The 25,455-nt window shown below is 57.3% G+C and overlaps 1 protein-coding gene across 3 annotated transcripts in view; it reads left to right on the top strand.

Annotated features, from left to right (window-relative positions):
• The first annotated feature begins 5,991 nt into the window (after positions 1 to 5,991).
• Positions 5,992 to 25,455, top strand: part of UMODL1 (uromodulin like 1) — a 72,766-nt gene continuing 53,302 nt past the window's right edge. The window contains exons 1-4 of one of the 3 annotated variants that reach the window (XM_074350169.1): positions 5,992 to 6,144; positions 17,951 to 18,047; positions 18,193 to 18,816; positions 22,272 to 22,514. In XM_074350169.1, the coding sequence (XP_074206270.1) occupies positions 18,741 to 18,816; positions 22,272 to 22,514 (319 nt within the window). In that variant the 5' untranslated portion in view covers positions 5,992 to 6,144; positions 17,951 to 18,047; positions 18,193 to 18,740. Of the gene's footprint in view, positions 6,145 to 17,950; positions 18,048 to 18,192; positions 18,817 to 21,778; positions 22,515 to 25,455 lie in introns of those variants that run through there. The other 2 variants (XM_074350099.1, XM_074350008.1) reach the window with 2 other exon arrangements.

The raw sequence follows: 25,455 nt of genomic DNA, 5'->3' as shown, positions 1-25,455 counted from the left end.
AATACAGACTCCCTTTACAGCTACTTTTTTCTGGTCCAGGATCCTCTCCAGAATCACATGTCACATTAGTTGTCATGATCATGATGATATTGAGGGGAAATACTATTTTCATTTTCTTTAGTAAAGCATAAAACTAGAGTGAATGGCATAAACGTTGCTTTTATTTAAAGACTCAGAACCCACAGATCCTGTCCATCAATCAGCAAACAAAATCTGTAAAGACTGGCCCTGGGCAGACCTCACGGGGCTGACGTCGGGGAGCAGGGGGGCGAAGGCCTGGCTTCAGGTTTCAGGCTGTGAAGCCCTGTCGGCCGTCCTGACCCGGGCTGTCCTGTGCCCGTTCTTCAGACGGCAGTGCCTGGTTCTTCACTCTTGAATCTGGTTTCAGACACTGCTCTTGTGTTAAAAGGCAGATTTCTTGGCCGTGCTCTTCGATCATGAATTTAACTACAAGTTTTGCCCTAGCTGTGACGGAATGAAGGCTTCCCGGCCAAATCAAAGCTGTGAGTCTCCAGGGTTCAACTGGATCAGCCCGTCTTTCCATAATGGAATAACAGTTCTTTGTCCAGAGTGACGTGGGTCCCTCTCAACCTCCATGCCCTTTTGTGGAGAGGCGTTACCTCCGAGGGCCTGTGTGGTGCAGGTAAGGGGCAAGAGAGGTGATGAGGAGGGGGCTGGTGGCCACACTCTTCAGGCTCCAAGCTGGGGCGCAATTTGGACCAGAGCCTCTGACTGACCTCGGGCTGGGACCGCCTGCATCCCAGCGTCCAGCAGGTGAGACTGGGAAGAACCACAGACAAAATGAAGGGATGTTTTTAGCCTGCCTTTCATCTAAAAAAAATCTTTTTAAACATATTAAACATTTTGCCCAACAGCAAAATGTCCAGGAAGCTTTCTGCGTGGACAGAGGTTACTTAAAGGGCAGCTAAACCTGGCTTGGGTAACATTCTTGGTTTTTCGACCCAGGTGTTGAGGTTGTTTCGCCTCCCTAAATGTGCTTTCATTGTGGCGCAGAAACAAGCATTTCTATAACACCTGCTCTCCCCTGCAGGTGGAGGATGGGGCTCACAGTGTGTGGGAAGTTTGTCCAGGGTGACCCAGCTGGTGAGGGGCAGAGCCAGGCTGTTTAGAGACACCTCAGAGGCACCAGTTCAGAGGTGAGTGCTTTTGAGGTCACTATGTCAGAGGTCATCATCCCAGAGGTCACCAGCTCGGAGGGGACCCTGGTGCGACCCAGAGTTACACGGCAGGTGATCCGGGCAGCGAGGAGCGGAGCACAGCCCCTGCACTCGGAGAGCCCGTCCCCGCCCTGATCTTCCAGGCGCATGCTGCTCCTTTGATGATTAACTGCTGACAGATTTTGAAGGACACTCCCCGGAATCTACTATTCTGTAAAAGGCACCCGATTCCCTGGTGAGACAGGAAGAGGGTGTGGAATCAGGTGACCTGAGTTTAACTCCCCATCTTCTGTCGGGAGATAAGTACAGGAACACATTTCCTATCCTCTCAGACGGTCATTTCCAGGAATCCACAAGGCCACATGCATGAGAGCTGCAGTCCCGCTGCCTGGATCTCAACAACACATTCAAATACACACTGGAGACCTGGCCAGGCTCCTCTGCGCCTTGCCATGGATCAAGGGTGAGGACTTCCCAGGAGCAGCTTTTTAAAATTCTAAACATTTTATTATGAACATTTTCAGACGTAGGGAAAGGTTGTAACAAATCGTGAAGGTGAAAATCCCACATTCTACAATCAACTCTGGCTCCACTACTATAAAATGGGTAAACAACAAGGACCTACTGCACAGCACAGGGCACTATAGTCGGTATCTGTAATAACCTGGGATGGAAAAGACTCTGAAAGAGAACACATATATATGCATGCCTGAGTCACCTTGCTGTGCACCTGAAATGAACACAACGTTGTAAATCAGCTATGCTTCAATTTAAAAAAAAAGGAAGAGGAAAAATGTAAAAGAAAAAAACCACTCGCTGCACCCGCCTTCTCTCAGGTGCGCCGCCCTTCACCCTCCGTCCTGCAGCCTGTGCTGTCTTGCTTTGATGCAGAGTGACTTGCAGAATTCAGACACTTCACCCTAAACCTCGGTTCCCTACGGGCGACATTAGACTCCAACACTTGTTCACAGGGCTTTTTCTTTTTTTTTTGGTTTGGTTTTTTGAAGTAAAATTTAGATACATTGAAATGCACAAATTTTACCTGTACATCCACTGAGTTTTGACGAATGCGTAAACCTCCATCAAGGTCCGGAACACCTCCCGAACTCCAGAACATTCCCTGATGCTCCCCGCTAGGCAGTCCCCATGCTCACCCGTCAGAAGCAACCACTGCTCAGGCGTTTCCCCCCGGGGCCTTGTGTAGCTTGTGCCAGAACCGTGTGAAAATGGCATCATCACGTGTGAAGTCAGTTGTACCTGGTTCCTTCCACCCAGCACGGGGCTTCGGCAATGCGCCTGTGTTGTTTGTGATTCATCAAAAGCTCATTCCTCCGTGGTGCTGAGCGGCGCCCCACTGTACGAATGCACTACAGTGCGCTCATCCGCCCCTTTGTTAGTAAACCCGGGGGCGGTTTCCAGTGCGTGGCTATTAGGAATTCAGCTGCCGTGAACATTCAAGAACACATCTCCGTGTGGTGTTTTGGTTTTTCATGTATCTTGGGTAAGTGTCTCAGATGGAATTGCTGGGTTTAGGGTAGGAGTGTGTTTAGTTTTATAAGAAACTTTCAGTCCTTTTCCTTCCACCAGCCACACGTGTTTGTGAGCTCCGGTCCCTTTACATCCTTGTCAGTGTTTTGTGTTATCTTTTGAAACATGAGTCGCTCCGGAGGGCAACTTCAATAAACTGTAACCTTTCAAAAACCCCAATGTCATATTCTGTTTGGTTTCCATCCATCTTTGAAGGCCCATTAAATTTTATGCAGATCAACAGATTGGGAGCCAATTCTCCAAAACAGCGTAGAATCTAAAATTTGTCTTTTCTGTGGCCGAGCCCCCCAGCTGGCACCGCTCTGCCATTAGGCATTGGGTGGCTGGGGTCGGCTTGTCACCTCTCCCAGGGTCTCCGGGAACAGGTCAGGGCCCAGGTGTCACATCGCCATGTGAATGAGCCTGTCTTTCACTTGCTTCTCTCAGGAGGGGGCCGCCAGCACTCTGGGCAGCATGGTGTCAGCTCTCCTTTTCCTTAGAAGGACACTGAGGCCCAGGTGGCCGAGCCGCCGGGCGGCCCCGGGAAGCTTGGCCCGAGCTGACTCCGCAGCCTGCGCCCCCACCGGGCTCCGTGCCCTCTACGGGCTGCTCCCTCTCTGAGTCCCCCGGCCTTGGGGCCCCCAGCGGTTGGCGCTTTTATGGAGACGGCTGTCTCTCCGTCTCACTCAGCCCTCAAAAACACTCTAGGCAGAGTGATAGCCTCCTTCAGAAGGCATCAGGGAGGTGCCAGTCTTGCCCCTGGCACGTGATGTCCGGGTACAGCACCCACGCGGCTGGCGGGCGCAGGACCCTCTACACCTGCCCAGGGGGGAGCCCTCTGGGTTCACTCTGGCCCCCGCGGGCCCCCGGCCCCTGTCACATTCTTTGTAGCTCTGGCCTGAATGCAATGGGGCTGTGGGGACAGAGTCTGTGAACATCTCAACCCAGACAGGGCCATTCCCAGCAAGAGTAAAGGCCTGTGATGCCCCCAGCATGACCCCTTTCCCCAGCCCAGAGCGGAGCCCTCCTTCCCGAAAGCCAGGGTGTCCCAGAGGCCGTCTCTGGCCGCTGAGTGCTCTTCGGTGACCCGTGTTCAGACTGCGATTCTGTTGCTGTTCTCTTTCCCTGAAGCTTCCTCCCACTTGGTGGACAAACCCACTTCTCCCTTCAGGGACTTTCCTGTGAACCAGTGTCCAACACTGCTGCCCCGAGCAAGGGCTCAGCCTGTCCCAGCAGCCCGGGGCCGGCCCACAATGCTCCAGCTCACAGGACCCTACCTGGCCCTTCGGTCTGCTTGAATACTCCCAGGGTCGGGGAGCTCATCACCACACCCAGCAGCCGTCTGCCCAGCTCCAGCTATGAGAGACCTCTTCCTGAACTGAGCCAAAACCCGCCTGGAGACAACCTCAGCCACCATCCCTTGTTCCAATTTTTGGCTTTCTTTCCTAACAAGTATGTGCTGCTTCTCCATGGCATGTTCAGACACTTGACACGCCTGCCTCTGGTCTTCTCCGGGGGAACTATTCCCACAGGTGGGCACCACACCTGTCCTGCCCACACCCTCCCCTCCCCAGCGAGTCCACGTTCCACCAATATTTTCTCCTCCTGCATAGATGTCAGTCAGTTAGCAGTGGGGCCCCACGGACCCCGGAGGATGTGGATTCTGCTGGTGTTAGCCCGAGGGAAAGACAGGCCAGGAGTGGGCGTCCCGGGTGAAGTGAGAACAGTGTGACATGCTGGGGGGTGGGGCAGCCTTGCCACGGCCTCGCTCCACACCACGTGGGTGGAGTGAGTGGGGTGGGGCAGGTGGCAGTTGTGAGCCTGGGCTGGCAGGAGGCCTGAGAGCTCAGAACTGGGGGAGGACCCTGAGAAAGTGTAGAGGGGGACCTCAGCGCCCGCCTCAGCCTTGCCCTGGGCATCCCGGAGCTGTCCTGGCACAGGGCAGAGCAATCTAGAACATACCTGGGGCAGGAATTCTCCCTTCTGGGGAACTTCTGAGTGGGGAATGCTGGGCACAGGGCCCAGGAGGTCACCACAGGGAGGGAGGGGCCCCGGAGGGGCCCTGCCCCCTACTCCACCCCACCTCTCCTGAGCCTCTGGGGTTTCGGGCCACCGGGCGGGGGGCAGGTCTCCTTCTGGTTCCTCCTCACAGACAGAGATAAGGCCTGAGGGCAAAGTCACAGCCATCTCTGCTGCAACTCCAAGCACGCCACGGCAAGTCCAAGGCCAGAGTCGGACTCACTGACTGAGGGCAGTGGGGGTGGCACTGGGGGGACAGAGCCAGCACCAGGAAGGTGGCCCTGCCGAGGGCCAAGGCCGTCTCTCTGGGATTATCGCCTTCTCCCTCCTTCCCTCCCTTCCTTTCTTCATTCTTTCCTTCCATTCTTCTAAGGAGTATTTCCAAGAGGATAAACTGGGTGATCTAAAGGCCATTTTATTTCTGTTTTATAAAAGTTGAGAGAAGGAAAATCGAAATTATCGTGCACCAGAGTTTCAGCTCTGGCAGGCCCCAGGGGGTGGGGCGGAATCCCTCAGGGGGACAGGCGGACGCGAAGGTCCTGTGAGGTTGTGTTGCTGGTTTCAGCCCCTCCTGCTTTGCACAGCCAGACCTAGCCCAGCTGGTCCTGCCCCCTGGCCGCGCTGCCTTCCTCCAGGTGCTTAGAGACACGATGCCGCGCCCTCCTTGGGCTCGTAGGCCAGGGGAGAGGGGAGGCCTCGGCCTGGAAGCAGAGTGAGCTGATTTCAGAATCCCTCGCCCCATCCTCTGCTCCCACCACTGCCGGCCCAACAGCTTCCTCATCTCATTTTCTCAGAATCATTTGGGAAGTCTCAAGGACAAGCCATTCAAACACGTAGCAGTTCTCATGTCCAGAGGCATCATCTTTAGTGAGCAGACGTATCCCAGCAGAAGAATAATTCCCCTCTTTGTGGGTCGCCTCTGCATGAGCATTGCAACAGGCGACCATATTAAGATGTCTGCAGACAAGAGCAAGCAAAGACTCGGGGTGGGGCCCACCTGGGTCCTGTGGGATCCTTTCTTCCTTTTCATTTATAATTGTGTCCTGGGGCCACAGCAACAAATTACTGACAATCTGGGGCTTCAGACAACAGAAATTTGTTGTGCAACGCGGAGGCCAGAGGTCTGAGATCAAGGTGCCCGCGGGGCCGCGCTCCTGGGGAGAATGCACCTCCCTCTTCCAATTCCCGTGTGGCCGGCGTCCTTGGCGGTCCTCCGCCTGGAAAGGCATCACTCCGGTCTCCGTGTCCTCCGTGTCCTCTTCTGCCTCTTAGAAGGACAGGCTCCCTGGGTACAGGGCCCACCCCGAGCCAGGGGACCTCATCCTCTGTCCTCACCTTCATTGCGTCTGCAGAGACCCGATTTCCGAAAGAGTTGTAGCCAGCGACGAGGTTCTTGTCTCATCGCAGAGAGAACTCAGAGGTGAGACGTGGAGGTTAAGAAAGTAACGTGCGGATTTATTAAGGGATGGACAGTACACTCTCAGGGGAGAGCGGGCAGGCTCAGATGAGCGGCTGCCCTGAGTTTCTTTGGCAAGTTGGTCACACAGGGTGTAAAAACGAGTAGGCAGAATATTCATCGGGGAGGGAAGGGTTCGGGGTCAGATTCCCTGATTTTCACCCCAGCTCCACCCTCCTGAGGGGAGGAGGGATGTGTGTCCTCATTTAGTCTGGATCGGAAGTGTCCTGGCACCAGTGCCTGACAGGTCCTTCTAACCTGCAAGGCTGATTTCACTGAAATGAGGGCATGAAGAGAAGGTTACATTTGGACAGTGGAGGTTCCTGCCTTCTCCCACTTTTCTTTGTTATCCTCCAGGCCGCTTGTCACCCCCAAAGTTGTGACCACTTATCAGCGCAGAGGTTCCTATTGTTCTCTCTGCCCAGGGACCCCTGTTGTTTACGTGATGGAGGGTTTCCTGCATTCGGCCAGTGCCCCTCCTTTCTCTGCTCACATCTAGCTGTCGGCCTGCCCTTGCAGAGTCACGTTCCGAGGCTCTGAGTGGACACAGACTTGGGGGGAGGGGACACTGCTCAGTCACCCCGTCACCACCCTCGGTTGTCGCCTTCTCCTTCTAGGTCCCCCTACTTGCTCCTCTCCTCTTCAAACGCTGTGAGATATTCACAGGAGACGGCTGCGCCCAAACGCTGCGTCTTTTATTTCTCCCTAACTCACTCAGCAGGACCCCTCAAAGTTGTGCAGGCGACACTGCATTATCTGGGATGGAAAACTGTTCTCCACGGGCCACCAGTCAGCGAGACATTCCAGGCCGATCTTTCCATTTGGACTTTCTCATCTGTCTGTCTTTTATTTACACAAGGCCCAAACCACCGAGCACCGCGTGGTAAACACTCATTCATTTACTCTGTAAGTGCTGGGCTCGGAATCCCAGGCGCCCCCCTCCCCTGGAAGAGCCTCGGCCAAGTGCTGGGACACTGGTGGACTTTCTTCACATACTTTGAGGTTTTTCTGAAAGGGTAGGTTTTTCCTAACATCACTTCCAATGTATTTCTTAACAAAACACCTCCTAACCTTTGGAAAATAGAAAAGAAGTTACTCATCTGGAAGGAAGTTCCCAGTTTTAAGAGCTCACTTCCAAGCCCTCCAGCGTGACTGTGGCGGCCTGACGGTCCAGCCCCTCGGACGGCGCCTCCCGCCTCAGGGCAGAGTGTGCAGCGGAGATTTCTGCATCTCATTGTGCAGCTGTTCCAGGTTCAAATCCTGGCCACGATCTTCCAGAGGGTCTTCTCTGTCTTGTGCAGTCTTTTCTTGGTCAGTGAGCTGTATAAAGGGGTCCAATTTAGAAGGAACCACTGCCCCATAAGAATTTTAAATACGTGATAATATTAAATTCAGATTCATTTCTAAGACCAAGCACATTTTTGAACATCAGTTCCTTATCTGGGAATGTCTTCCTCTCACTCTCGGAGCTGCTGAAAAGGGCCTTTCCCCGTCTGTGAGCTCCGTGGGAAAGGGACCCAGCCAGCCAGAGCCTTGATCACTGGAATGAGGCCTGTTCCCGACGGGCTGGGCCCCGGAGCCGTCTTGAGCACCCTGGGAGGCAGGGCTGTGGGTCTGTCCAGGAGGAGGCTGGGGGAAGCGGGCCCCGGGGACCTGTCTTGCATGCGCTCGTCTTGGTGGTCCCCTAATGTGCCTGTAGGCTGACCCAAAGCCATTCTAACAAGAATGTACGGAGCACCGCCTGCAGGCCAGGCCCTGCGCTGGGTGCCAGGAGGAGTGGGCTTAGCCACGGTCCCTCCTGGTCCCTCCTGCTGCATTGCCAACTGTCCATCAGGGGAAGAGACATCGGAGATAAAGGGGCCAAAACGTCAGAGGGAGGAGAGAGGGTGGCGGACCAGGAAGCCACAGGGAGGAATGAGTATTTGAGTGGCTGCTGATTGGGCCAGTATTTGTTTCCTTCTTGGCCCGATCCTCACCTGGTGGCCCTGGTGTCCTTCCCGAGCACTCGCCTCTCAGGCCGGGCCCCTGTGGTGATGTCTGACCTTGGCCTTTGACCTTAGGCTGGCTTGGACCCTGGACCCAGTTCCTGCCACCCAGCTCTGCCTCCGTTTGTGCCCTGGTCCTGGGCTCTGCTCAGGGGCCCTCCCCGTCCCGTGATGGCCCTGGGCATTGCCCTTCTATGGTCCGGAGCTTCTGGACCAGGGCCAGCCTTACCACCCCTGGGGGACCTCCTTGAAGCTGACCAGATGACCCCTGCCCTGGCTCCCTGCCTGTGGCATCCGTGTGCCCGTGATCCATGTGCTCCCAGCTGCCACAGTGTCACCTGCTTGTGCCAAATGTGACCAGCTACTAAGGCCCAGCAGGGCCCACTCAACCTGACCGCTGGTGGGGACAGCAACTCGCCAGCTCCCAGGGGGCCCACCTCCCTCGCTGCCTGCCTGCCTGTCCTCAGACCACCAGTAGCAACGGGTCTGCATGTCCAGCAGGTCCCACGTGTGGACATGGACATTTCATAGCCCTTCCTGCACGAGGCCATCCCCTGGTGACTCCTGCAGTCCATCTTCATGAGGCGGGAGCAGGGACTCCAGGCTTAATGGAGAACCGGTCACGTGCCAGGGCCACCTCCATGGTGAAATGTCCCTGTTTGCAGACGAGGGCACAGCCCAGGTGCTTTCCAAGGCTGCTCAGAAAGCAGCAGTGACGCGGGGACAGAGCCAGATCCATGAGACCCAAGGATCACAGTAGGTTTTCTCCTCTTCTTCCTGGGGGGCCACTGGGTCCCAGTAGCTCTGCATCCTGCCCCCCGTAGCGGAGTGCCTGTTTGCTCCCAGCTGAAGCCACCCTCTTGTAAGGGAAACTTAATCTCAGACACAGAGGCTGGGGGGAACAGAGGTGGGGCTCATGGGTGCCCCTGGTGGGGAGGATGGGGTGCAGATGGGGTGGAGGGGGACCCAGCGCCTCTGGCAGGCTCGCCAGAGCCAGTGTTTCCTCGTCACCGAGCTCCAGGTACCGCCTTCCAGGGCTTAACAGTGCTGTTATCTGACCCACATACCTCCTGCTGAAACTGAAGTCGGCCTCCTGTGACTCGGCCCTGAGTGACTCCGAGGCCCTGACACATACCCTGTGGAGTCAGCCCCTTGTCCACAGGAGCGAGAAGTGACCCGGAGACACGCTCCCTGGTGCTCCGCTTCAGCGCTCACTTCCAGAGAGGCATGGCCCCCAGGTGCCTCGCTGTCCTGGGCGGAAGAGTGGCTGGAAGGATGGCGGGCGGGCTGGGGCTGCGCCTGGTCTCTCTGAGCCCCGGGCCCTTCCCCTCCTCCCGTCCCTTGGAGGAACCAAGCATCCCCTGTCCCAGGGCCTTTGCAGGCTGTGCCTCTCCCTCTGGGTCCTGGCTTTCATCCAAGGGCCGTATTGTCAGGACTTAGTTATGAGGCCAGTACGTTGGATGTCAGTCTTCTCCATCACACTCCATGTTCGATTTCTAGGGCTGCCACAACAAAGCATCACAAACCGGGGGGCTAAAAACCACGAAATGCATTCTCCCACAGCCCTAGGGCCAGAAGCCCCAGATGGAGGGGTGGGCAGGGCCGCACCCCCTTCTGTGGTGGCCTGCAGCTGTCGTCCCCCAACCCCCACCTCTGCCATGACACGACCTCTCTCTGTGTGTCTAACCCAACTTCCCTTCTGGGAGGACACCGGGTGTATCGGATTCAGGGTCTGCCCTAAACGAGGATAACCCTGTTGTAACTAAATTACACCTGCCAAGACTGGGTAGGGCCTGAACACATCTTTTTGGAGACACGATTTAACCCACAGCTGACCTGAGGGCTTTCTGGGTTGGGGTTAGCCTTGCCCACGGCCGAGTCCTAAGGGGGCCCTGAGGGCAGGCGGGGACATCTGTGGGCTGAATGAATGGACAGGCAGGGCGGTGACTGCCAGCAGCTTGTGGATGAGAGGACGGACATCCCAGCGGAGCCCGATCTGGGTGGACGAGCTCTCTTCCTCTCCTTCCTTCTCCCTTGGGGTCTTCTCTGTACCAAGGTCGCCCCCTCCCCACTCCAACTATCCCTCTTCCTGTTTCCTGCCCCTCTTTGGGGCTGTTTGTCCAGTCGGGGCTGGATGTGCCCGTGAGAGCAGGGGCTGTGACAGTGCTTCCTCCTGGGCTCCGTGCTTGTCCCCTTCATCTTCCTGTGTCACCCTTGGAACAGCCGGCACTGACAGCTCCTGCAGTGTGATGCTGACCTGGCTCACTCCCTTGGAGGCCGGGCAGCCCCTCTGTGCCCTGTTGTTCCCACCTAGGGCCTGGAGAGGCCGGCTCGGGCAGTGATCTCGGGCACTTTCTTCTCCCCCCGGGTGGCTCTGAGCACATCTCTGACCTTGACTCCGTGTCAAGGAAACAAACAAGACCCCTCGTGCAGGGCGGCTACTGTCACCAATGTCTTGGCGAGCTTCTCGGATTCGTGATTACACACAGTCGGCTGGGGCTGCCATACCAAATGCCACAGACCACAGGACTTAAACAATAGACGTTTGCTTTCTCACGGTTCTGGAGGCTGGGCGTCCACCATCAAGGTCCAGCAGGACTGGTGTCCTGTGAGGAGCCTTCTTAGCTTGCAGACGGCTACCTTCTGGCTGTGTCCTCTGGTGGCAGAGGGAGTGAGGATGAGAGAGAGCGGGCTATGGTGTCTCCTGTGACAAGGGCACTAATCCCACCCGATCAGGGCCCCACCCCACGACCTCGTTAAACCTTAAGTGCTTCCTTGCTCCAGTGCAGCCACCCTCCTTAGGGCTTCAACCTAAGAATCGTGAGGGGACAAACATTCAGTCCACAACATACACACCTCCTCATCCCTGGCGAAACACAAAAAGAAACACCACTATGTGCTGCTGGCTGAGGCCCTGAGGGGCAGATGGACAGAGAGGGCAGAGTCTGGGTGGGGGCCCTGGACCCCTGGACGCCTGGATGCTGGGTGCTGGGTGTCCTGACACCTTCCCCACCAGCCCCGCTCAGGCGGCTGTGCTGAACCGCAGGGCCTCCCAGCCAAGATAAGAGCCTCAGGATGAGAACAGCTGTCTCTGAAAGCACACACCCTAGGCAGTACGAGAAACAGAACATGAGAGAATTTCCAAGTGAAAGGGAGGGAAAGTGTGCGAAGAAGCTGGGCAGGGTCGCGCAGGGCTGTGCAAGGCCGGGCAGGGCCAGCGCCGAGTGTGGGACGCTAGCAAGTCGCCCCTGCAGGACAATCACCCAGATGTGGCTGAGACAATGTGGCCAAACCCCCAGCACAGCTCCCTCGCACCAGGGGAGGGGAGAGGTGCTTTCCTAGTGGGGTGAAGGCGTTACAGTTCAGATCAAAGGGCGGGACCGTCCTAGGCACGGTGGTGGGTGGGGACAGAGAGAGAAGTGCACTGGGCTGTCCACAGGGGATGCCCTGGATGGGACTATCAGTCACCTCAGGAGACATTTCCCCAAGGCTGACCTCGGGCCCTGCAAACCCCTGAGCCTGGGAGGCCTGCAGCTTGGCCGTGTTCCTTTAGATTGATGACCCAAAAGGACGAGTGTACATGTCACCTACAGGTGTCACGTGTATTGAGGGTCTCTCATTGTTCACCTCGAACAGCCTCTATGGGGTCTGGGGTGGGGCTTGTTGGGGGCAGAGCGGGGAGGTGGGCAGAGGGCAGGGGTGGTGGGAAGGGCCAGCGGGGGTCCAGTGAAAACTGAATGAGCCTCCACTTCTGACCGATGGGGTGTGTGAGTGTCCTAGGGGGCCATGACTCAGTCCCACAGACGGGGCGCCTTGAAACACCTGAAACCGTTCTCTCACAGTCCTGGAGGCCAAATGTCTGAACCCAGAGGCAGCAGTGCTGGTTCCTTCTGGATAACCAGACGGGTCTCCTTCGCCTCTTCTAGGTTCTGGTGTAGCCGCCAACCCTTGTCGGCACATCGCTCCTGTCTCAGCCTTCATGGGGCTTTCCTGGGATTTGGAGTGGAAGTCCCACATCCTGAGGTGCCTCAGCCCCAGCAAACCAGGACAGCTGGTCACTCCATCTTTAGGGCGGGCAGGGGTGAAATCCCCTAGACTTGACCCCCTAGACAGGCCCCTCTGCCTCCAAGTAGGGGCACTGAGGCCACCACCAGGAATGTCACCCTGCCTGCCCCTTGCTGGCTCCTTCCCTCTGCCCCCCGGGGTGGCTTTGCCCAAAGTAGAGGGTGGGGCACCACAGTTGATGCTGGATGTCCTTTCAAAAGCAGCCTGGCTGGAGCAGAAGGCGCCTCAGGCTCAGGACACCTGCTCCCTTGGCCGCCCTTTCTCCTGCACCTCCTCACCTCCTGAGTTTCTGGGCCCCTTCCTGCACCCCCTTTCCCGAATGCTCTGAGGGTGAGTCAGACTGTGCTCACTGAGCTCCTGGAGGCCACGGCCCATCGAGCTGGTGCGGCGGGGCTTCTGGGCCCCCTCCACCAGTGCCCACCCCCGGAGGAGGGGAGGGAGAGGGCGGGCGAGCTGTCACCCGGGCAGGGGCTGCGAAGGGGACCCGGGAAGCCCCCAAGAGCCCTCCGGAGGGTGACGGAGGCCACACGCCTCTGGGCTCCATTTCTCTCAAGAACCCTCTAAACACGGCCCATCTGAGACTCTGGAACAGCTTACTGTGCTGATTGAATCTGCTGCTTCCTGTTCTTAGCCTCTAAAATCCTGGAGGGGAGGGGCTGTCAGTGTTTTCTCTCTTCCTCTTAACAGCCTGACTCAGGTTAGCAGGAAAGGACTTCAGCAATTTGCTTTTAACTCTGCGGGAAGACTCCCTCCCTGGGGAGTAAATAAAGGTGTTTTCCAGGGGCGCCTGCAGCCCATTACGGGTGCAGATGCAGACGGGTCTGGAATAGCCCCTGCTTCAGGCGTCGCCTACTCGGACTCCGTCATCAGGAGGATCCCGATGCGTCAGGCGGAGACGTGCGCCTTAGTCCCCATGAGATCCATCTTCTCCATTATTTCAAATCCACACGCTGACATTCATGATCGAACAGTCCTGGGGGGTCAAGTGTTGTGTTTCAGTCTGTCCTGAGAGGGATGATGCGACGTTGTGAAATGTTGGTGCTCACTGGGGACCAAGCTTGTCCCCTGCCCTCCACGTGGGGCCAGAGACTGAAGTCCTGAGGCCTGAGGTGCCCCACCGCACACAGCCCGGCCTGAACCTGGGACACCCTTCTCATCTGAGTGCCCTTGTGCCAACACGCTGCCCTCCACTCTGGAGTCCTGGGGCCCTCAGAGGGGTGGACTTCTGTTTCTGGGCTGGTGTTACCTCTCTGCGAGAACACTGATCATAAGATTGTTTGTTCAGCCCACGGTCATCCTGATCGTAGCACGTGGGCTCTTACTACTAGATTCTAGAACTCAAGTGCGGTGCTCAGATGCTCAGCCCTCCTGGAAGGGGCCTCGGAGGGCACGCGGCCCAGTCTCCCTGGCTCTGTCGTCCTAACCCCCACACCTGGCAGATTGCTTTGGGGCATTCATACTGTAAAGACAAATACAAATTAAAAATAATAAGAGGTCTAATTCTTTCTGTGAAAAATAAGGGAAGAGATTTCCCTCCCCTCTTTTCTTTGAGCACGTACTTTAGAAAACGTGTAAGCACCGTCCCCTGTCTTTGAAATGCATGTGTCCCCTTTTGAAGACTAGGTTAACATTTCCTGGGCTCTGTGGCCCAAGAACGTCACTCTCAAGACCCTGGGAACATCTCTTTGCCGTGGAAACGTCGTGAGTGCTGTCGCCCCGTCCGCCCCCGTCTCTGTGAGGTGGGTTGGGCCCTAACTCTGTGGGCTCCTTGTTCTACTTTGCAAAACTGCCTCCTGTGCTAAAGACAGAAGTTTCTTTTCCCTCTGGATGAAGCCGTTTAGCTAGTACAGAAGGCCGCCCCAGTCGCAGGCCGAGATGAGCAGGAGATGTGTGTGACCAGCGGTGCTGGCAAGTCCTCTGCCTGGGGACTGGTCATCGTTTGTCTTGCGAGCCTGACCTAGTGGGTGTGTCTGCTCGATCGCAGGGAAGGTGGGATCTCCGTGCCCGTGCAGTCTCGCGTCGGGCTGCCCGTGGCTCGCCTTGTCATCTGGTCTAATGTTCGTTCAGCAGTGAAAGAATCTTCTTTCTCCTCCGACTTTGTGGAGAGGTTCCCTGGGGTGGGAGCAGAACTCGTTTTTAATGAAATTCCCCCAATAACACTTTATCTACATTTAATGACTCTAGAGGACGGATGTCTTAAAGCGCTTTCAAGTTCTAGAGCAGTTCCCACACGCGGTCTTGCTTGTTTTTCACAAAGTCGGGAGGCGTTACCACACTGCCAAGTTTGGAGGCACAAGTGCCCCCGTTCTGTAGATTGGGAGGTGCAGGGAGATGCAGCGTTGCCCCTGGTAACCCCTCTGGTTGTTGGCAAAACTAGGGTGGACCAGGATGTCCGGCTCCTAGGCCAGGCTTTTCCCGCGAGTCTACGAAAAGGGGGCTGTGCAGGGTCGCCTGCCTTCCCAGTCTCCCAGGCAGCTTTGCAGAGCAGAGGCCTGGGCCCCCAGCTTCAGCCCCAGCTGCTCTGGCCACCGGGCACCCGCGCAGGCAGACCTGCTTCTCCTCACCGTCCAACCCACCCTGGCTGGAAGCAGAGTGTCCAGCACACTCCCTGGGGCTTGGTGACCACGTGCTGGATCCCCACTTTCCATTCAACTCTGCTCAGAGGGCAATGGTCTCCGGGCTGGGATGGGAAGAGAGGGTGAGAAACAGTGTCCACCCTGCGATTTTATAATGTCAAGGATTTGCAAAACCAAACACAGAAGAAAAAGACAGGGATGAAAAGGATGTATGTGTGTGTCTGTGTGTCTCTGTGTGTGTCTGTGTTTCTGCATGTCTGTGTGTGTTCCTGTGTATCTCTGTGTGTGTGTCAGTGTGTCTGCGTGTGCAGTGGGGGAGACAAGTATGGGGAGGGACCATGAAGAACAACCACACCAGAAACAAGGGTGCCCTGAGAACTCCCCAGAAGAGTCTGCAGGGCTGTCAGGTGGAAGGCGATGCGATTCCTTAGTCTAGTTGAAGGACCACGGCCACGCTCCTGGTGGTGCCAGTGGAGGTCAAATTTGACTCCCCATCAGGAGGAATGTTTCAGCAGATCACTGCCCGGGGAGGGGCTGCTCCACCCAGGGCCGCGTCCCTGGGTATTTACAAGGATTTGTCAGTGTCTTCAAGCTTCTGCACACCTGAAGGACCTGAGCCCCTGCGGACCCACCCTAACAGACTGAGAAGTTTGGGGCACCTGAGAGGTGCCGAAAGGCACCTGAATTTCTAGTGAGCCTGTCCCCCTGATTCCGCAGTGTCGGAGAGCAGTCTGGACTGGGACAGAAGCTGGGCCAGATTGCTCAAGGTGACTTCCAAACCCAACATTTCTACAGCTTCATAAAGCTCCTCTCTAGTTCTCTGTCTTGACCGTGCATCACAGCCAGTGTTCCCTGGAAATAGCCCCTTAGTGAGAGGATGCCTCCCCGCCCCACCTCCAGCTCCGTCCTCACTGAGCAGAGCCGTCGCCAGACCCCACGCTGCTCCTCCCGAGTCCCCCAGTTCCCTCGTGCCCCATGTCACTTTGCACCGCAGCCTCCACACCCTGGAGGCTGCCCCCCACCCCAGGCCAGGCAGGGCAGGAGAGCACCGGGTCCCTGCCCGCCCCTCCCCGCCCGCTGGCCTGGCGCATGGTGGTCCCCAGGGCTGCTGATGGAGCAGGGGTCGGAAGAAAGCTGGGAGCAGTGCTGTCCTGCCATCCCTGCCCCAGACCACGGCTACGAGTATGTCTCCCTTGGGACATGATGGCCACATCCCAGGATAGCGCTGGGGGTGTATATATTTTGGCCTGTGGGGTCACGACAGATGTGATTTTGTCTTGGAGTTGTTGGACCTCTGTGCTTAGGACCACGGAACTCAGAACCCGATAGGAGAAGGGCTGTTTGGAGGTAACCTGATTCAACCCCCTCCTCCTGCTGACGGTGGGGGCAGGCGGCGCCCAGCCCAGGCTCTGTCACCAACAGCAGAGAGCACAGCTCCCTCCACGGAGACACTGCTTGCAGGGTCAGGAGCTCACCCGCATCCCGTGTGTTCGTGCATGTGTGTGAGCGTGCCAGGGTGTGTCCGCAGTAAACCCGCACATGGAAGGCTAAGCGTGTGGACATGTGAGCAAGTGTGCATGTGTGTGTGTGTGTGTGCGCGTGTGTGTGTGTCCTTAGATCTAGAACTGCAGCCTGAGGGCCTCCCCTCGTCCCCCAGTTTCTGGTCACCACGTTGACAGGGTGCTGGACTTTCTCCCCAGAGGCGTGGACCTGAGGGCTCTTTGCTGGATGGACCTGTGGCCAGACTCACCTGGACACGGTGCCCTGGAGGGACAGCCCTCTCCCTCTGGTTAGCGCGTGGTTACTTCTCCTCAAGTAGACCGTTTACATGGAAAAGTCAAAAGTGGAAAATCCCTGTGGCAGTCATGCAGAAAAATATGCGTGAGCACCAGGAGGGGAACCCCTCCCTGTGGATGGAAAAGAAACAACACGCACGCTTACCCTTCCCGTGCCTGTCCGGGGGTGGTGGGGGGGAGGGAGGCAGTGCGGAGCTAGAAGCAGACAGACAATCTGGGTGCTTTTTTTTAATTGTATGAGTTTTGATATAAGGAGAAAGCCCTGCGACAACGTCTTACGGACAATTCCAAGTTAGCGTGACGTGTGCAGCGGGCAGGAAGTCCTGACTTTGCTCCTCTTCCTTGGGGTCTGTGGCTGGTGTCCTCCGGGCCGGCCCCGGGGCCAGCCAGGGAGCGGGCTGTGAAGCTGGGTTTGGAGCAGAGTCCTCCTCGCTAGCCGTGTGGCCTCTCGGACCCGCAGCTTCTTTATGTGTATGAGGCAGGTAAGGGACCTACTTCAGAGGGTGGGTCTGAAGATGAGAAAGAAGGTGCACAAGGTCAATTTCAAGTTTTTAAATATAATATTGTCCTTGATCCCACCCTCGTGTTTTCTAGAAGCGTTCGTACGTGATTGTAGCCAAAGTTCTAAGAGATGATACAGTCGAATATTATAATACAGATTCAGCTCCCACTTGTAAATGCTCAGGTTTACCTTCATCATAACACCTTTCCTGTTTTTCTGTGCTGATTACATTTTATTTTCTTGAATATTATACTATAGCTTTAAAAGTTTGTCTTTTCTTGTTGAAACTCTTTTCCACGCCTCCGTGACAGCAGTAGAGTTCGTGAGCCGAGCCCTGAAGGGTGCTGCTGTCTCGGGAGACTCGCGCTGAGCCCCTCAACTGCGGGATTATTTCCAGCTCCTTTTGTTTGGTCTTCTTGTCCCGGCACCTGCCACGTAGGCACTAACCACGCAAGTGTAGCAGTTACAAACTCAGCGCTTAATCTCCTGGGGGTGGAAGACGCACCCGTGTGGCAGCCCCACAGCAGGGCTCCAGGCAGACCTGTTCTGTATCTCGGACACGAGGGAATCACACTTCTGGACCAAGGCGGGTCTTTGTGGCCCTGTTTGAAAGTTTTCTCAGCAGGACTAAAGAGACCCTCGTCTAATGCTACTAACTGTGCCTCATCAAATGTCAAAGATTGTACCAGGCGATAAAAGACAGCCCAACAGAGGAACGAGAAGGCTTCATCAACAGGCATGTCTTCGCTATGAAATTTAAAATCCCGTTTCACACCGTGTGACAGCTCCTGAAACACACCACGACCCAGCCATCAGTCTGCAGCCCCTCACTGTGTTTCCTTTCAGTCCTGCGGCCTGTTCTGGGCTGAGCCCACAACTGCAGACTTGCCGTCCTTCTGGAGGCGGCGCGGCGCCAGGCGCGGCTTTGACTTCACGTCGGGAGGTATCGTTTCCTCGCTGCCCAAAGTCTTCACAGTCGGCACGCCGGGGTGGGGTCACGTCCAGGGGCTCTGCCACAACCTCCCCTCCCCTCCTCCCGCGAAGGCTCACTTCCACGCTCTGCCGCTTTAAATTCTGGCCAATGACAGACATCTCTGAGACGGCAGCTCCGTGGTCCCCAGACCAGGCTCGGGAAGAGATCGCCGGGCTGCAGGGACGTTGTCTCTAGCTTTTGATCTGGCCTGTCCAATTGTGTGAAGGACGCTTTTCTGAATCCGATGAGCCGCTTTGATGCCATGTTGTTTTCTCCCGCCAGCTCGCCATGATAAGGTAAGAGGATGCTTTGTACTTGATGGAAGGAGTCAGATTCGGGGCTGAAATGTGTTTCCTACGTAACAGTGAGATGCGACCCAGCGATGCAGCCAGGCGGTGGGGTACTCACCTTTCCTAAGAGATGCCATCTGCCTGGAGGGAGAATGGGCTGTGACACGCAGGTGCCCCAAGGGACACGGCCGTGGCGGTGGCAGGTGTTTACGAGCGGGCATAAGGGACTGCTCCCGGCGAGCGCACCTTCTGAAGCCACTGCCACGGTCGGCAACGCAAGGGAAAATCAGGACCTTGTCTCTGGGCCCAGGCGGCCCAGGTACCTTTGTGCTGCCGCTCAGGAGAGGCCCAGAGCCACCGCCACCGCCCGGCCATGCTCAGGACCCTCGGGCTGGCCCTGCTGGCCGTGGTCAGTGCCGTGGGCCCCACCCTGGCCAGCGGCTTCACAGGTAAGGAGTCTGGGCTCAGGGTGTGGGATGCTGGAGGAGCGAGGGGCTCCCGGGGAGCGGGTCTCCTGGGGACAGAGGCCCTGCCGAGAGCTGGGCTGGCAAAGATGCATCTGCTTTGAGAGCCAGGGTCTGGGCCAAACTTGCTCGTATCCAGCAAAGAGGTGGTGGGACCGTCTCCGAATCCCCTGGGGGTCGGTGGGGTGTGAATGCAGATCCTGAGTCAGCAGGGCTCGGGTGGCCTAGGACTCTGCATTTCTGCTGGTGTTGCAGATGCTGCAGGCCTCGGGCCGTGCAGAGAGTGGTGAATTCCTGGAGACTCAGAGTCGAGGTCTCTGCAGCCTTGGCGTATTACTCTCCAGCTTCCAGATAAGCGGAGGGAGGCCCAGAGTGGTCAGGGACTCGCCCAAGGCCGCACGGCTGGCAGAGGGCAGATTCCACCGGGGCGGCCCCTGCCGTTGACCCTGGCTAAGTCTGCCTTTCGCCTGCCAGGGAGGTGGAATCCCGAAGTGGGCTCTCACGCCCAGCCCTGCTTCCTCACATTTCCACGGGGGCAGAGGGGGCCAGTACACGTCCAAGGCCTTTGAGAGGCACGTGTCAGCTGCTAAAAACACATCAGATTTCTGAAGCACCAGATTTCTGAGCATTGAGGTTACAAATCTTTTAAATCATTTTCCTCTTGAAATCTGACTTCTGCAGTTGGAAATTCAAACAGATCCATTCTGTGCCTGCAAGCAACTTCAATTTTGTCCTAGTTTAACTTTTTTTTTTCACCCATAAATAGGATTTTGTGATTTTTTAAAATTAATTGTGATTTTTTTCAACTTGATTTTTCCTTTGGAATATGAATAATGTGTAAACCCTACAGCTCAGTGGCAGAGCAAAGGGGAAAGTCTGGAAGCGGGGAACTCTCGGGAGGAAGTTCGTGCACCGGTGAGGACACGGCAGCGCCACTCGGGGGTCCGTCGGGGCCACTCGGTTGTCGGCTCCCATGAGCCGGCCCGCCGGCCCCAGGCAGGATTTCACTGAATCCTTCTAAAACCCCGGGCGTAGCGGTGATTTTACAAGTGACAAGACTGGGGCACCGAGAGGGCACGAACGTACTCAGAATCACATGGCTGGTATTTGCAAAGCTGGTGTGAATGCAGGTGTTCTGACCCCAGGACCTGCCGGGGCATTAAGATTTCCAGCCTCTGGGACCAGAACCCTGGGCCCCTGACTCCTGTGCTGAGAGCTCCTGAAAGAATTTGTTGAACAGCAGGGTCTGCTGAAAGGTTTTTATTCCGGGCTCTGCCAAGAAGCCAGGCCCTCAGAGGACCCAGTGGCTTCCAGTAGAAGGTAAAAAACAAAACAAGTAGATCCAAGTGCAGTTTCCTTGGAAGGAGGGGTGTGTGTGTGTGTGTGTGTGTGTGTAAGGCTCTGCTGATGATCAGCTGGGACCTTGTTGTGAGCAGGCGGAGCCCAGAGGCTCTCTAGAGGCAGAGAAGTGTAACCTTCATTACTGTTGTCATCTAGTCTTGTGTGAAGATGAAAAACAACATCTAAATCTGCCTCGCCGACCTCTCTGTGCAGGAGGCATTGCCTTGTTTGGCCCCGTCCATCAACCCAGTGACCGTGTTCACGGTGGTCATTTTCTGCAGGCCCCACGTCCCATCCCAGTCACCTCTAAGTTCTGGCCTCGGACGCTGCCTCTCCTGCCCCACCCCACACGGCGAGGGGCCTCCCGACCCCGAAGCCTACTGGAACCCACCCTGTGGTGAGCACAGGCTGTGTGCACCCCCAAGGCCCTGACACTGCAGGGGAGGCCACCACATGGCTGGGGAGTGGGCTGCTCTCCCACCAGCCCGACTGGAGGGCTGGATCAGCCTCGCTTCCTCCCGGGGTCACCAGCCCCCACATCTTGCTTTCTGTGTGCTTGTGGGTGACTATGAGGCCATAGGAGGGAAACTTCTGGTGCTGTCCTGGGGTTGAGGGTGAAGATTATTTCTTCTGCCATCTTTGAGCTCCTCTCAAGAAACCCAGCTCTGCCCTGAGGGAAGTGCACTCCTCTGTGGGCACCCACCCAACGGCTGCACAGTGTCGGGAAGCTTAGGGCTCGAGGCTGAGTATCTGAAACTGCAAAGATATTCAAGCCGTTCATCCATCCCACACGGAGGTCCCACGCTGCGGTGGGCCCCGTGCTGGCTGTGGAGGTGGGGGCACCCTTGGCTCCCGTGTCAGTTCCCCGGGGCCGCTGGGCAAGCACCACAGGCTGGGGGATTAACAGGAAGGGTTTATTTCTTCACAGTCTGGAGACCAGAAGTCTGAGGTCAAGGTGCGGGCAGGGTTGGCTACTCCTGAGGCTGTGATGGAGAATCTGTCCCAGGCTCTCCTCCAACTTCTGGGGGTTTGCTGAAAATCTTTGTCACTCCTTGACTTATAGAAGCATCTCCCTAATTTCTGCCTCCATCTTAGCGTGGCCGTCTGGGTGCATTCCTGTCTCCGGGTCTAAATGTCTCCTTTTATAAGGACACCAGTCATATTGGACCAGGGCCACCCTCCTCCAGTATCCCTTCAGCTAAACTAATTATATCTGCAAAGGCCCTGTTTCCAAATACAGTCACACGCTGAGGTCCTGGGATTCAGGACATGAATGAGGGGTGGGACACATTTCAGCCCATAACAGTCCCTGTTTCAGGAGGCCACAGAGGCTCCTTGGGCAGATGGGACACCTGAGGACCCCGTGGGAGATGGTCCATGACAAAGGGGCGTAGGGCTGGTGAAGGCAGTGTGTGCCACGGGGACTTGAGAACCAAGTGACAGTGCTAATGAATGGCCACAGGTGTCTGTGCACAGGAACCAGGCTCCAGGTGGGAGACGCAGAGGGCCGGATCAGGCCAGCTCATGTCGTCCTGCTGCTGGTGAGTGATGGTGGACTGACCTTTCCCACCTATGAACTTCTCACATGGGCTGGACATGATCATCCACCTTGTGTCTCGTTCCAAAAGAGGGTGCCAGTGCCAGCGTGCCCAGCACGTCATGCATTCATTACGGGAATAGTGTGTGTTCAGCTCACCTGGGACGACCCTGGGGCTCAAGCAGAGAAAAGGTGCGCACAAGGATCCCCAGCCCGTGGAGTCAGAGAGCACAGAACCTCGGACGGCAGCCCCAGATGCTCGGTTCCTCCGTGTCCCCTTCCGTGTCACGGCAGGCCCCCGGGCAGGGGCCAGGCGGGGGCTGTGTCCCCCGCCCTGTAGAGGAGGTTTTCTCGGCCCACGGGGGCCCGCTCCTGCTTTAGTCCTTCAAGTCCGCTCTTTGGCGTCTCCTTCTCGGGTCTGGGCTGGGAGGCAGATTCCGAGGGTCCGCCACGCTGGGGGTCCTGTCTCACTGGCTCTGACAGAGAGCCCCTCGGATGGATTTGACTGTGCCATTTTCCACTTCTTGTTTCCTCCATCAACCCCCTCCACCTCCTCCGGTAGAAAAAGGCCTCTCTTTGCTGAGTTACCAGCTATGCAACCAGAGTGTGGCCCGGAGCGTGCCGAGCGTGGAGGCTGTGCAGACGTCCCTCCTGACCCACGTGCCCTGCGGCCGCTGGGTCCCCTGGCGGCGCTGCCCCAAGACGGTCTACAGGACCCGCTTCCAGGCGGTGGAGGTTCCCGAGTGGAGGAATGTGACCGACTGCTGCGAGGGCTACGAGCAGCTGGGCCTCTACTGCGTCCTGCGTGAGTCCAGGGGCGGCGCCCCCCCCCGGGCCCCGCCCACTCTCGGGATGGTCTCTGTCTCTGTCCACATCCCTTAGCCCAGAACCAGCAGATCCTTCTGGAACCCTAGTTTCAGCCTTGTGTGTGCACCAGGGCCATCCAGAGGCCTGGTCCAAGCACAGGTGACTGGCCCCACCCAGATTTCAGATCCAGGGGGTCAGGGGTGGAGGACAGGGCCCCAGGTTGTGCTGATGCCGCCGCCCGAGGCCACACTCTAAGAACCTCTGTGATGGGCGGTGGCTCTCGGACCTGACTCCACAGTGACAGTGTCCCCAGGGCAGCTTTCAAAACTCTGATCCCTGGGTCCCCTCTCGGAGGCTGGGATGGACTTGGTCTGGGGCAGAGCTTGGGGACAGGTTTTTTAGGCTCTGCAAGCAGTTGTAACCTGCAGCTGAGTTTGGGAACCAGCATTGTCATCTCTGCTATACTGACAGCCAGCGCTTTTATTCAAAAAGCTATGAAATCCTGGTCTGAGCTCCAGTCTGTAGAAGAGTTGGAAAGGGTGCCCTCCGTGCCCCCCTCCACGGCCCAGAAGACCCCAAGCCCCCAAGCCCCCTTACTTCCTCAGTGTGGTTCAGAAGATGCCCGGGGTGGCTACCAGCACCGGTGCGGCTCTGCCGGACAGTGTCTGAGGCCAAGTGGACTGAGCTGGGAGGGGGTTCAGGGCTCAGTCCCTGACACAAAGGGAACTTTCCAGAAGACTTCTTCCAGGGGAAAGGATGCAGGCGTGTGTGTGTGAATGTGTGTGGGAGGTGGTGATTGTTAAATCTGAGTCAATACTAGAGCTAAGATGAGTCTCTGAACAGTCAGCCCCCACCCCCATGGTGTAGGCGAAGTGAGAAGGGTGTGGCTTCGTGGGGTGTCGGGGGTGACACTCTGAGACGTGAGGGCTGCTGCCTTCAGACTCCAGAAAGCACCGGCTCAGGGGGTGCAGGGAGGGGCCCCGGGACAGCTGCGGGCTAGGGCGTGGGTGCTGCGCCCCGGGGGGGCAGCTCCCCAGCACCAGGGGCTCCCGGATGCGGAGTCTTGGGTCAGCCGGACCCTGCAGAAGGCTGCGTGGGCTGGGCACGCCGAGCCGTCCTGATCGTGCTGCCCTTAGTCCTCCAAAGCCATCTCACAGAGGACAAGGATGGTGACACTTTGCCCTGACCCCATGCAGAGGACCAGGCTCAGAGATGACCAGACAACTCAGGGTTGAGCAGTTCACAGGGGTACACCTCTTCCGGGAGTGGTACAATCACACCACTGTCACCAATGCCGCCACCACACATAGAAACAAGGAGGGGCCAGCTGGCCTCAGGTCTGCAGGGGGAGCCTGTGGTAGATTCCCACTGGGGCTCTGTCCCCTGGTGGTCCTGTCCAGGTGCTGGGTCTAAGGCGTCCCTTTCTGTGCTGACTGCAGTTCCCTCCCTGCTGTCCTTGTCTCGGAGGGCCACGTGCACAAAGGGAGCTGCCCTTGGCCTGGGAGCACCCTGCACCTGAGGGTCGGGGTCTCCTGTCGGAGAGGCCTCGGGTCCCCTTGGGTGGGAGTGTCAGGTAGAATGAGGCGTCTGCCCTGCCCCATCCACCTTCACCTGCGAAGACCACACTCTCCCCACCTGACGTCTGTCATGGGGCCGGTGAAGTCACACGTCCAGAGGCGCCCCCGGAAGAGGCTGAGCCCCGAGGTCACCTTTCTGTGCAGGTGCGGTCCTGCTGCCCTCACAAGTGAGATCCCCCCAGAGAGAAGGAGGGAGGCACCTGCTGCTCATCTCTCTCCCAACAAACCAGCCGCCAGGAACCGCCTCTCGGGTGACTCAGCTCCACGTTTAAAGTGTCAGCACCTTTAAATAGGAACTCACCAGGCAGGAGAGGGCCAGAACGTTCTAGAAAGAGTCCCGTGGGCAGGTCTGCTCTGGGGAACCACAGGTCTTGGTGCGGCAGGTGTAGGGAGGGGGGGGACTGGGTGGGGGGCGCGTTGGGAATGAGGGAGGGAGGACTCACCCTGAAGCCCCCAGGCCCTGCAGAGGGGGCTGAGTTGGGGTGGTGGGGTGTCCCCACCCCAACGCCAGGCCTTAGAAGGGTCACTCTAGAGGCGGTGTGGACAGGAGAGACAGGAGCCCAGGAGGAAGGAGAAGAGAGAGGAAAGGGGGCTTTGAGCGAGTGCCAGGGACACAGACCGGGGGGAGGCGGGTGACTTGATCAAGATCCCACAGACTTGGGCCTGGGTCTCCCTGATCCCAGTCGGATTCAGACTGTGGCATCTGAGGACGGGGACTGTCAGGGGGTGGGGGCGAGAAGGGAATGGTGATGAAGGAGGTTGGGCACAGAGCATAGTGGACTCAGGAAGGTCCTGGCTGGCCCTGCGGTGGCTGGGGGTGCTGGGCTGAGACCCCTGGTGGGGGCTGTGACCCCTGGTGGGGGCTGTGACCCCTGGCGGGGGCTGCAACGCTCCCCCACCCTTGTGTTCAGGGACGCCACGTGGGCAGCTGCAGAGTGCCTGGGTTAGAAGCAGTTACACCAGGGACACTGGCAGCTCAGCTTTCTCCACGCCCGCCTGGCCCCCAGTCAAAGCCTGAATGTTTGATCAGACTTGGTTCAGAGATGCTTCATGACAGCCTGGCCTTCTGGAACAGGAAGTGAGAAGTCTCTGCAAGTGGCCCACGGAGACCTGCGGGGGCTCTGCACAGAAGGAGGCAGAGGCCTGGAGCTGTTAGCCGCGGGAAGAGCCTGGGATTCTGATGCGTGATGGGACGGGGGCCGGGATGGGGGCAGGCACTCTGTCCTCGGGGCAGGACCTCCTGGTCGACCGGATAAGGGGAGACTTGTGTCTTGGCAGCTTCAGCTCAGACGTCTCATCCTCGGTGGCAGCAAAACCTCAGCCTTGCTTTCTTCTTCCTCCTCCCACTCGACGACCGTTGTC

This window comes from Camelus bactrianus, chromosome 1 (genome assembly GCF_048773025.1).
Source record: "Camelus bactrianus isolate YW-2024 breed Bactrian camel chromosome 1, ASM4877302v1, whole genome shotgun sequence".
In the NCBI taxonomy this organism is placed as follows: Eukaryota; Metazoa; Chordata; class Mammalia; order Artiodactyla; family Camelidae; genus Camelus; species Camelus bactrianus.
The sequence above is the reverse complement of the archived record's forward strand: the minus strand, read 5'-3'. Positions and strand labels throughout refer to the sequence as shown.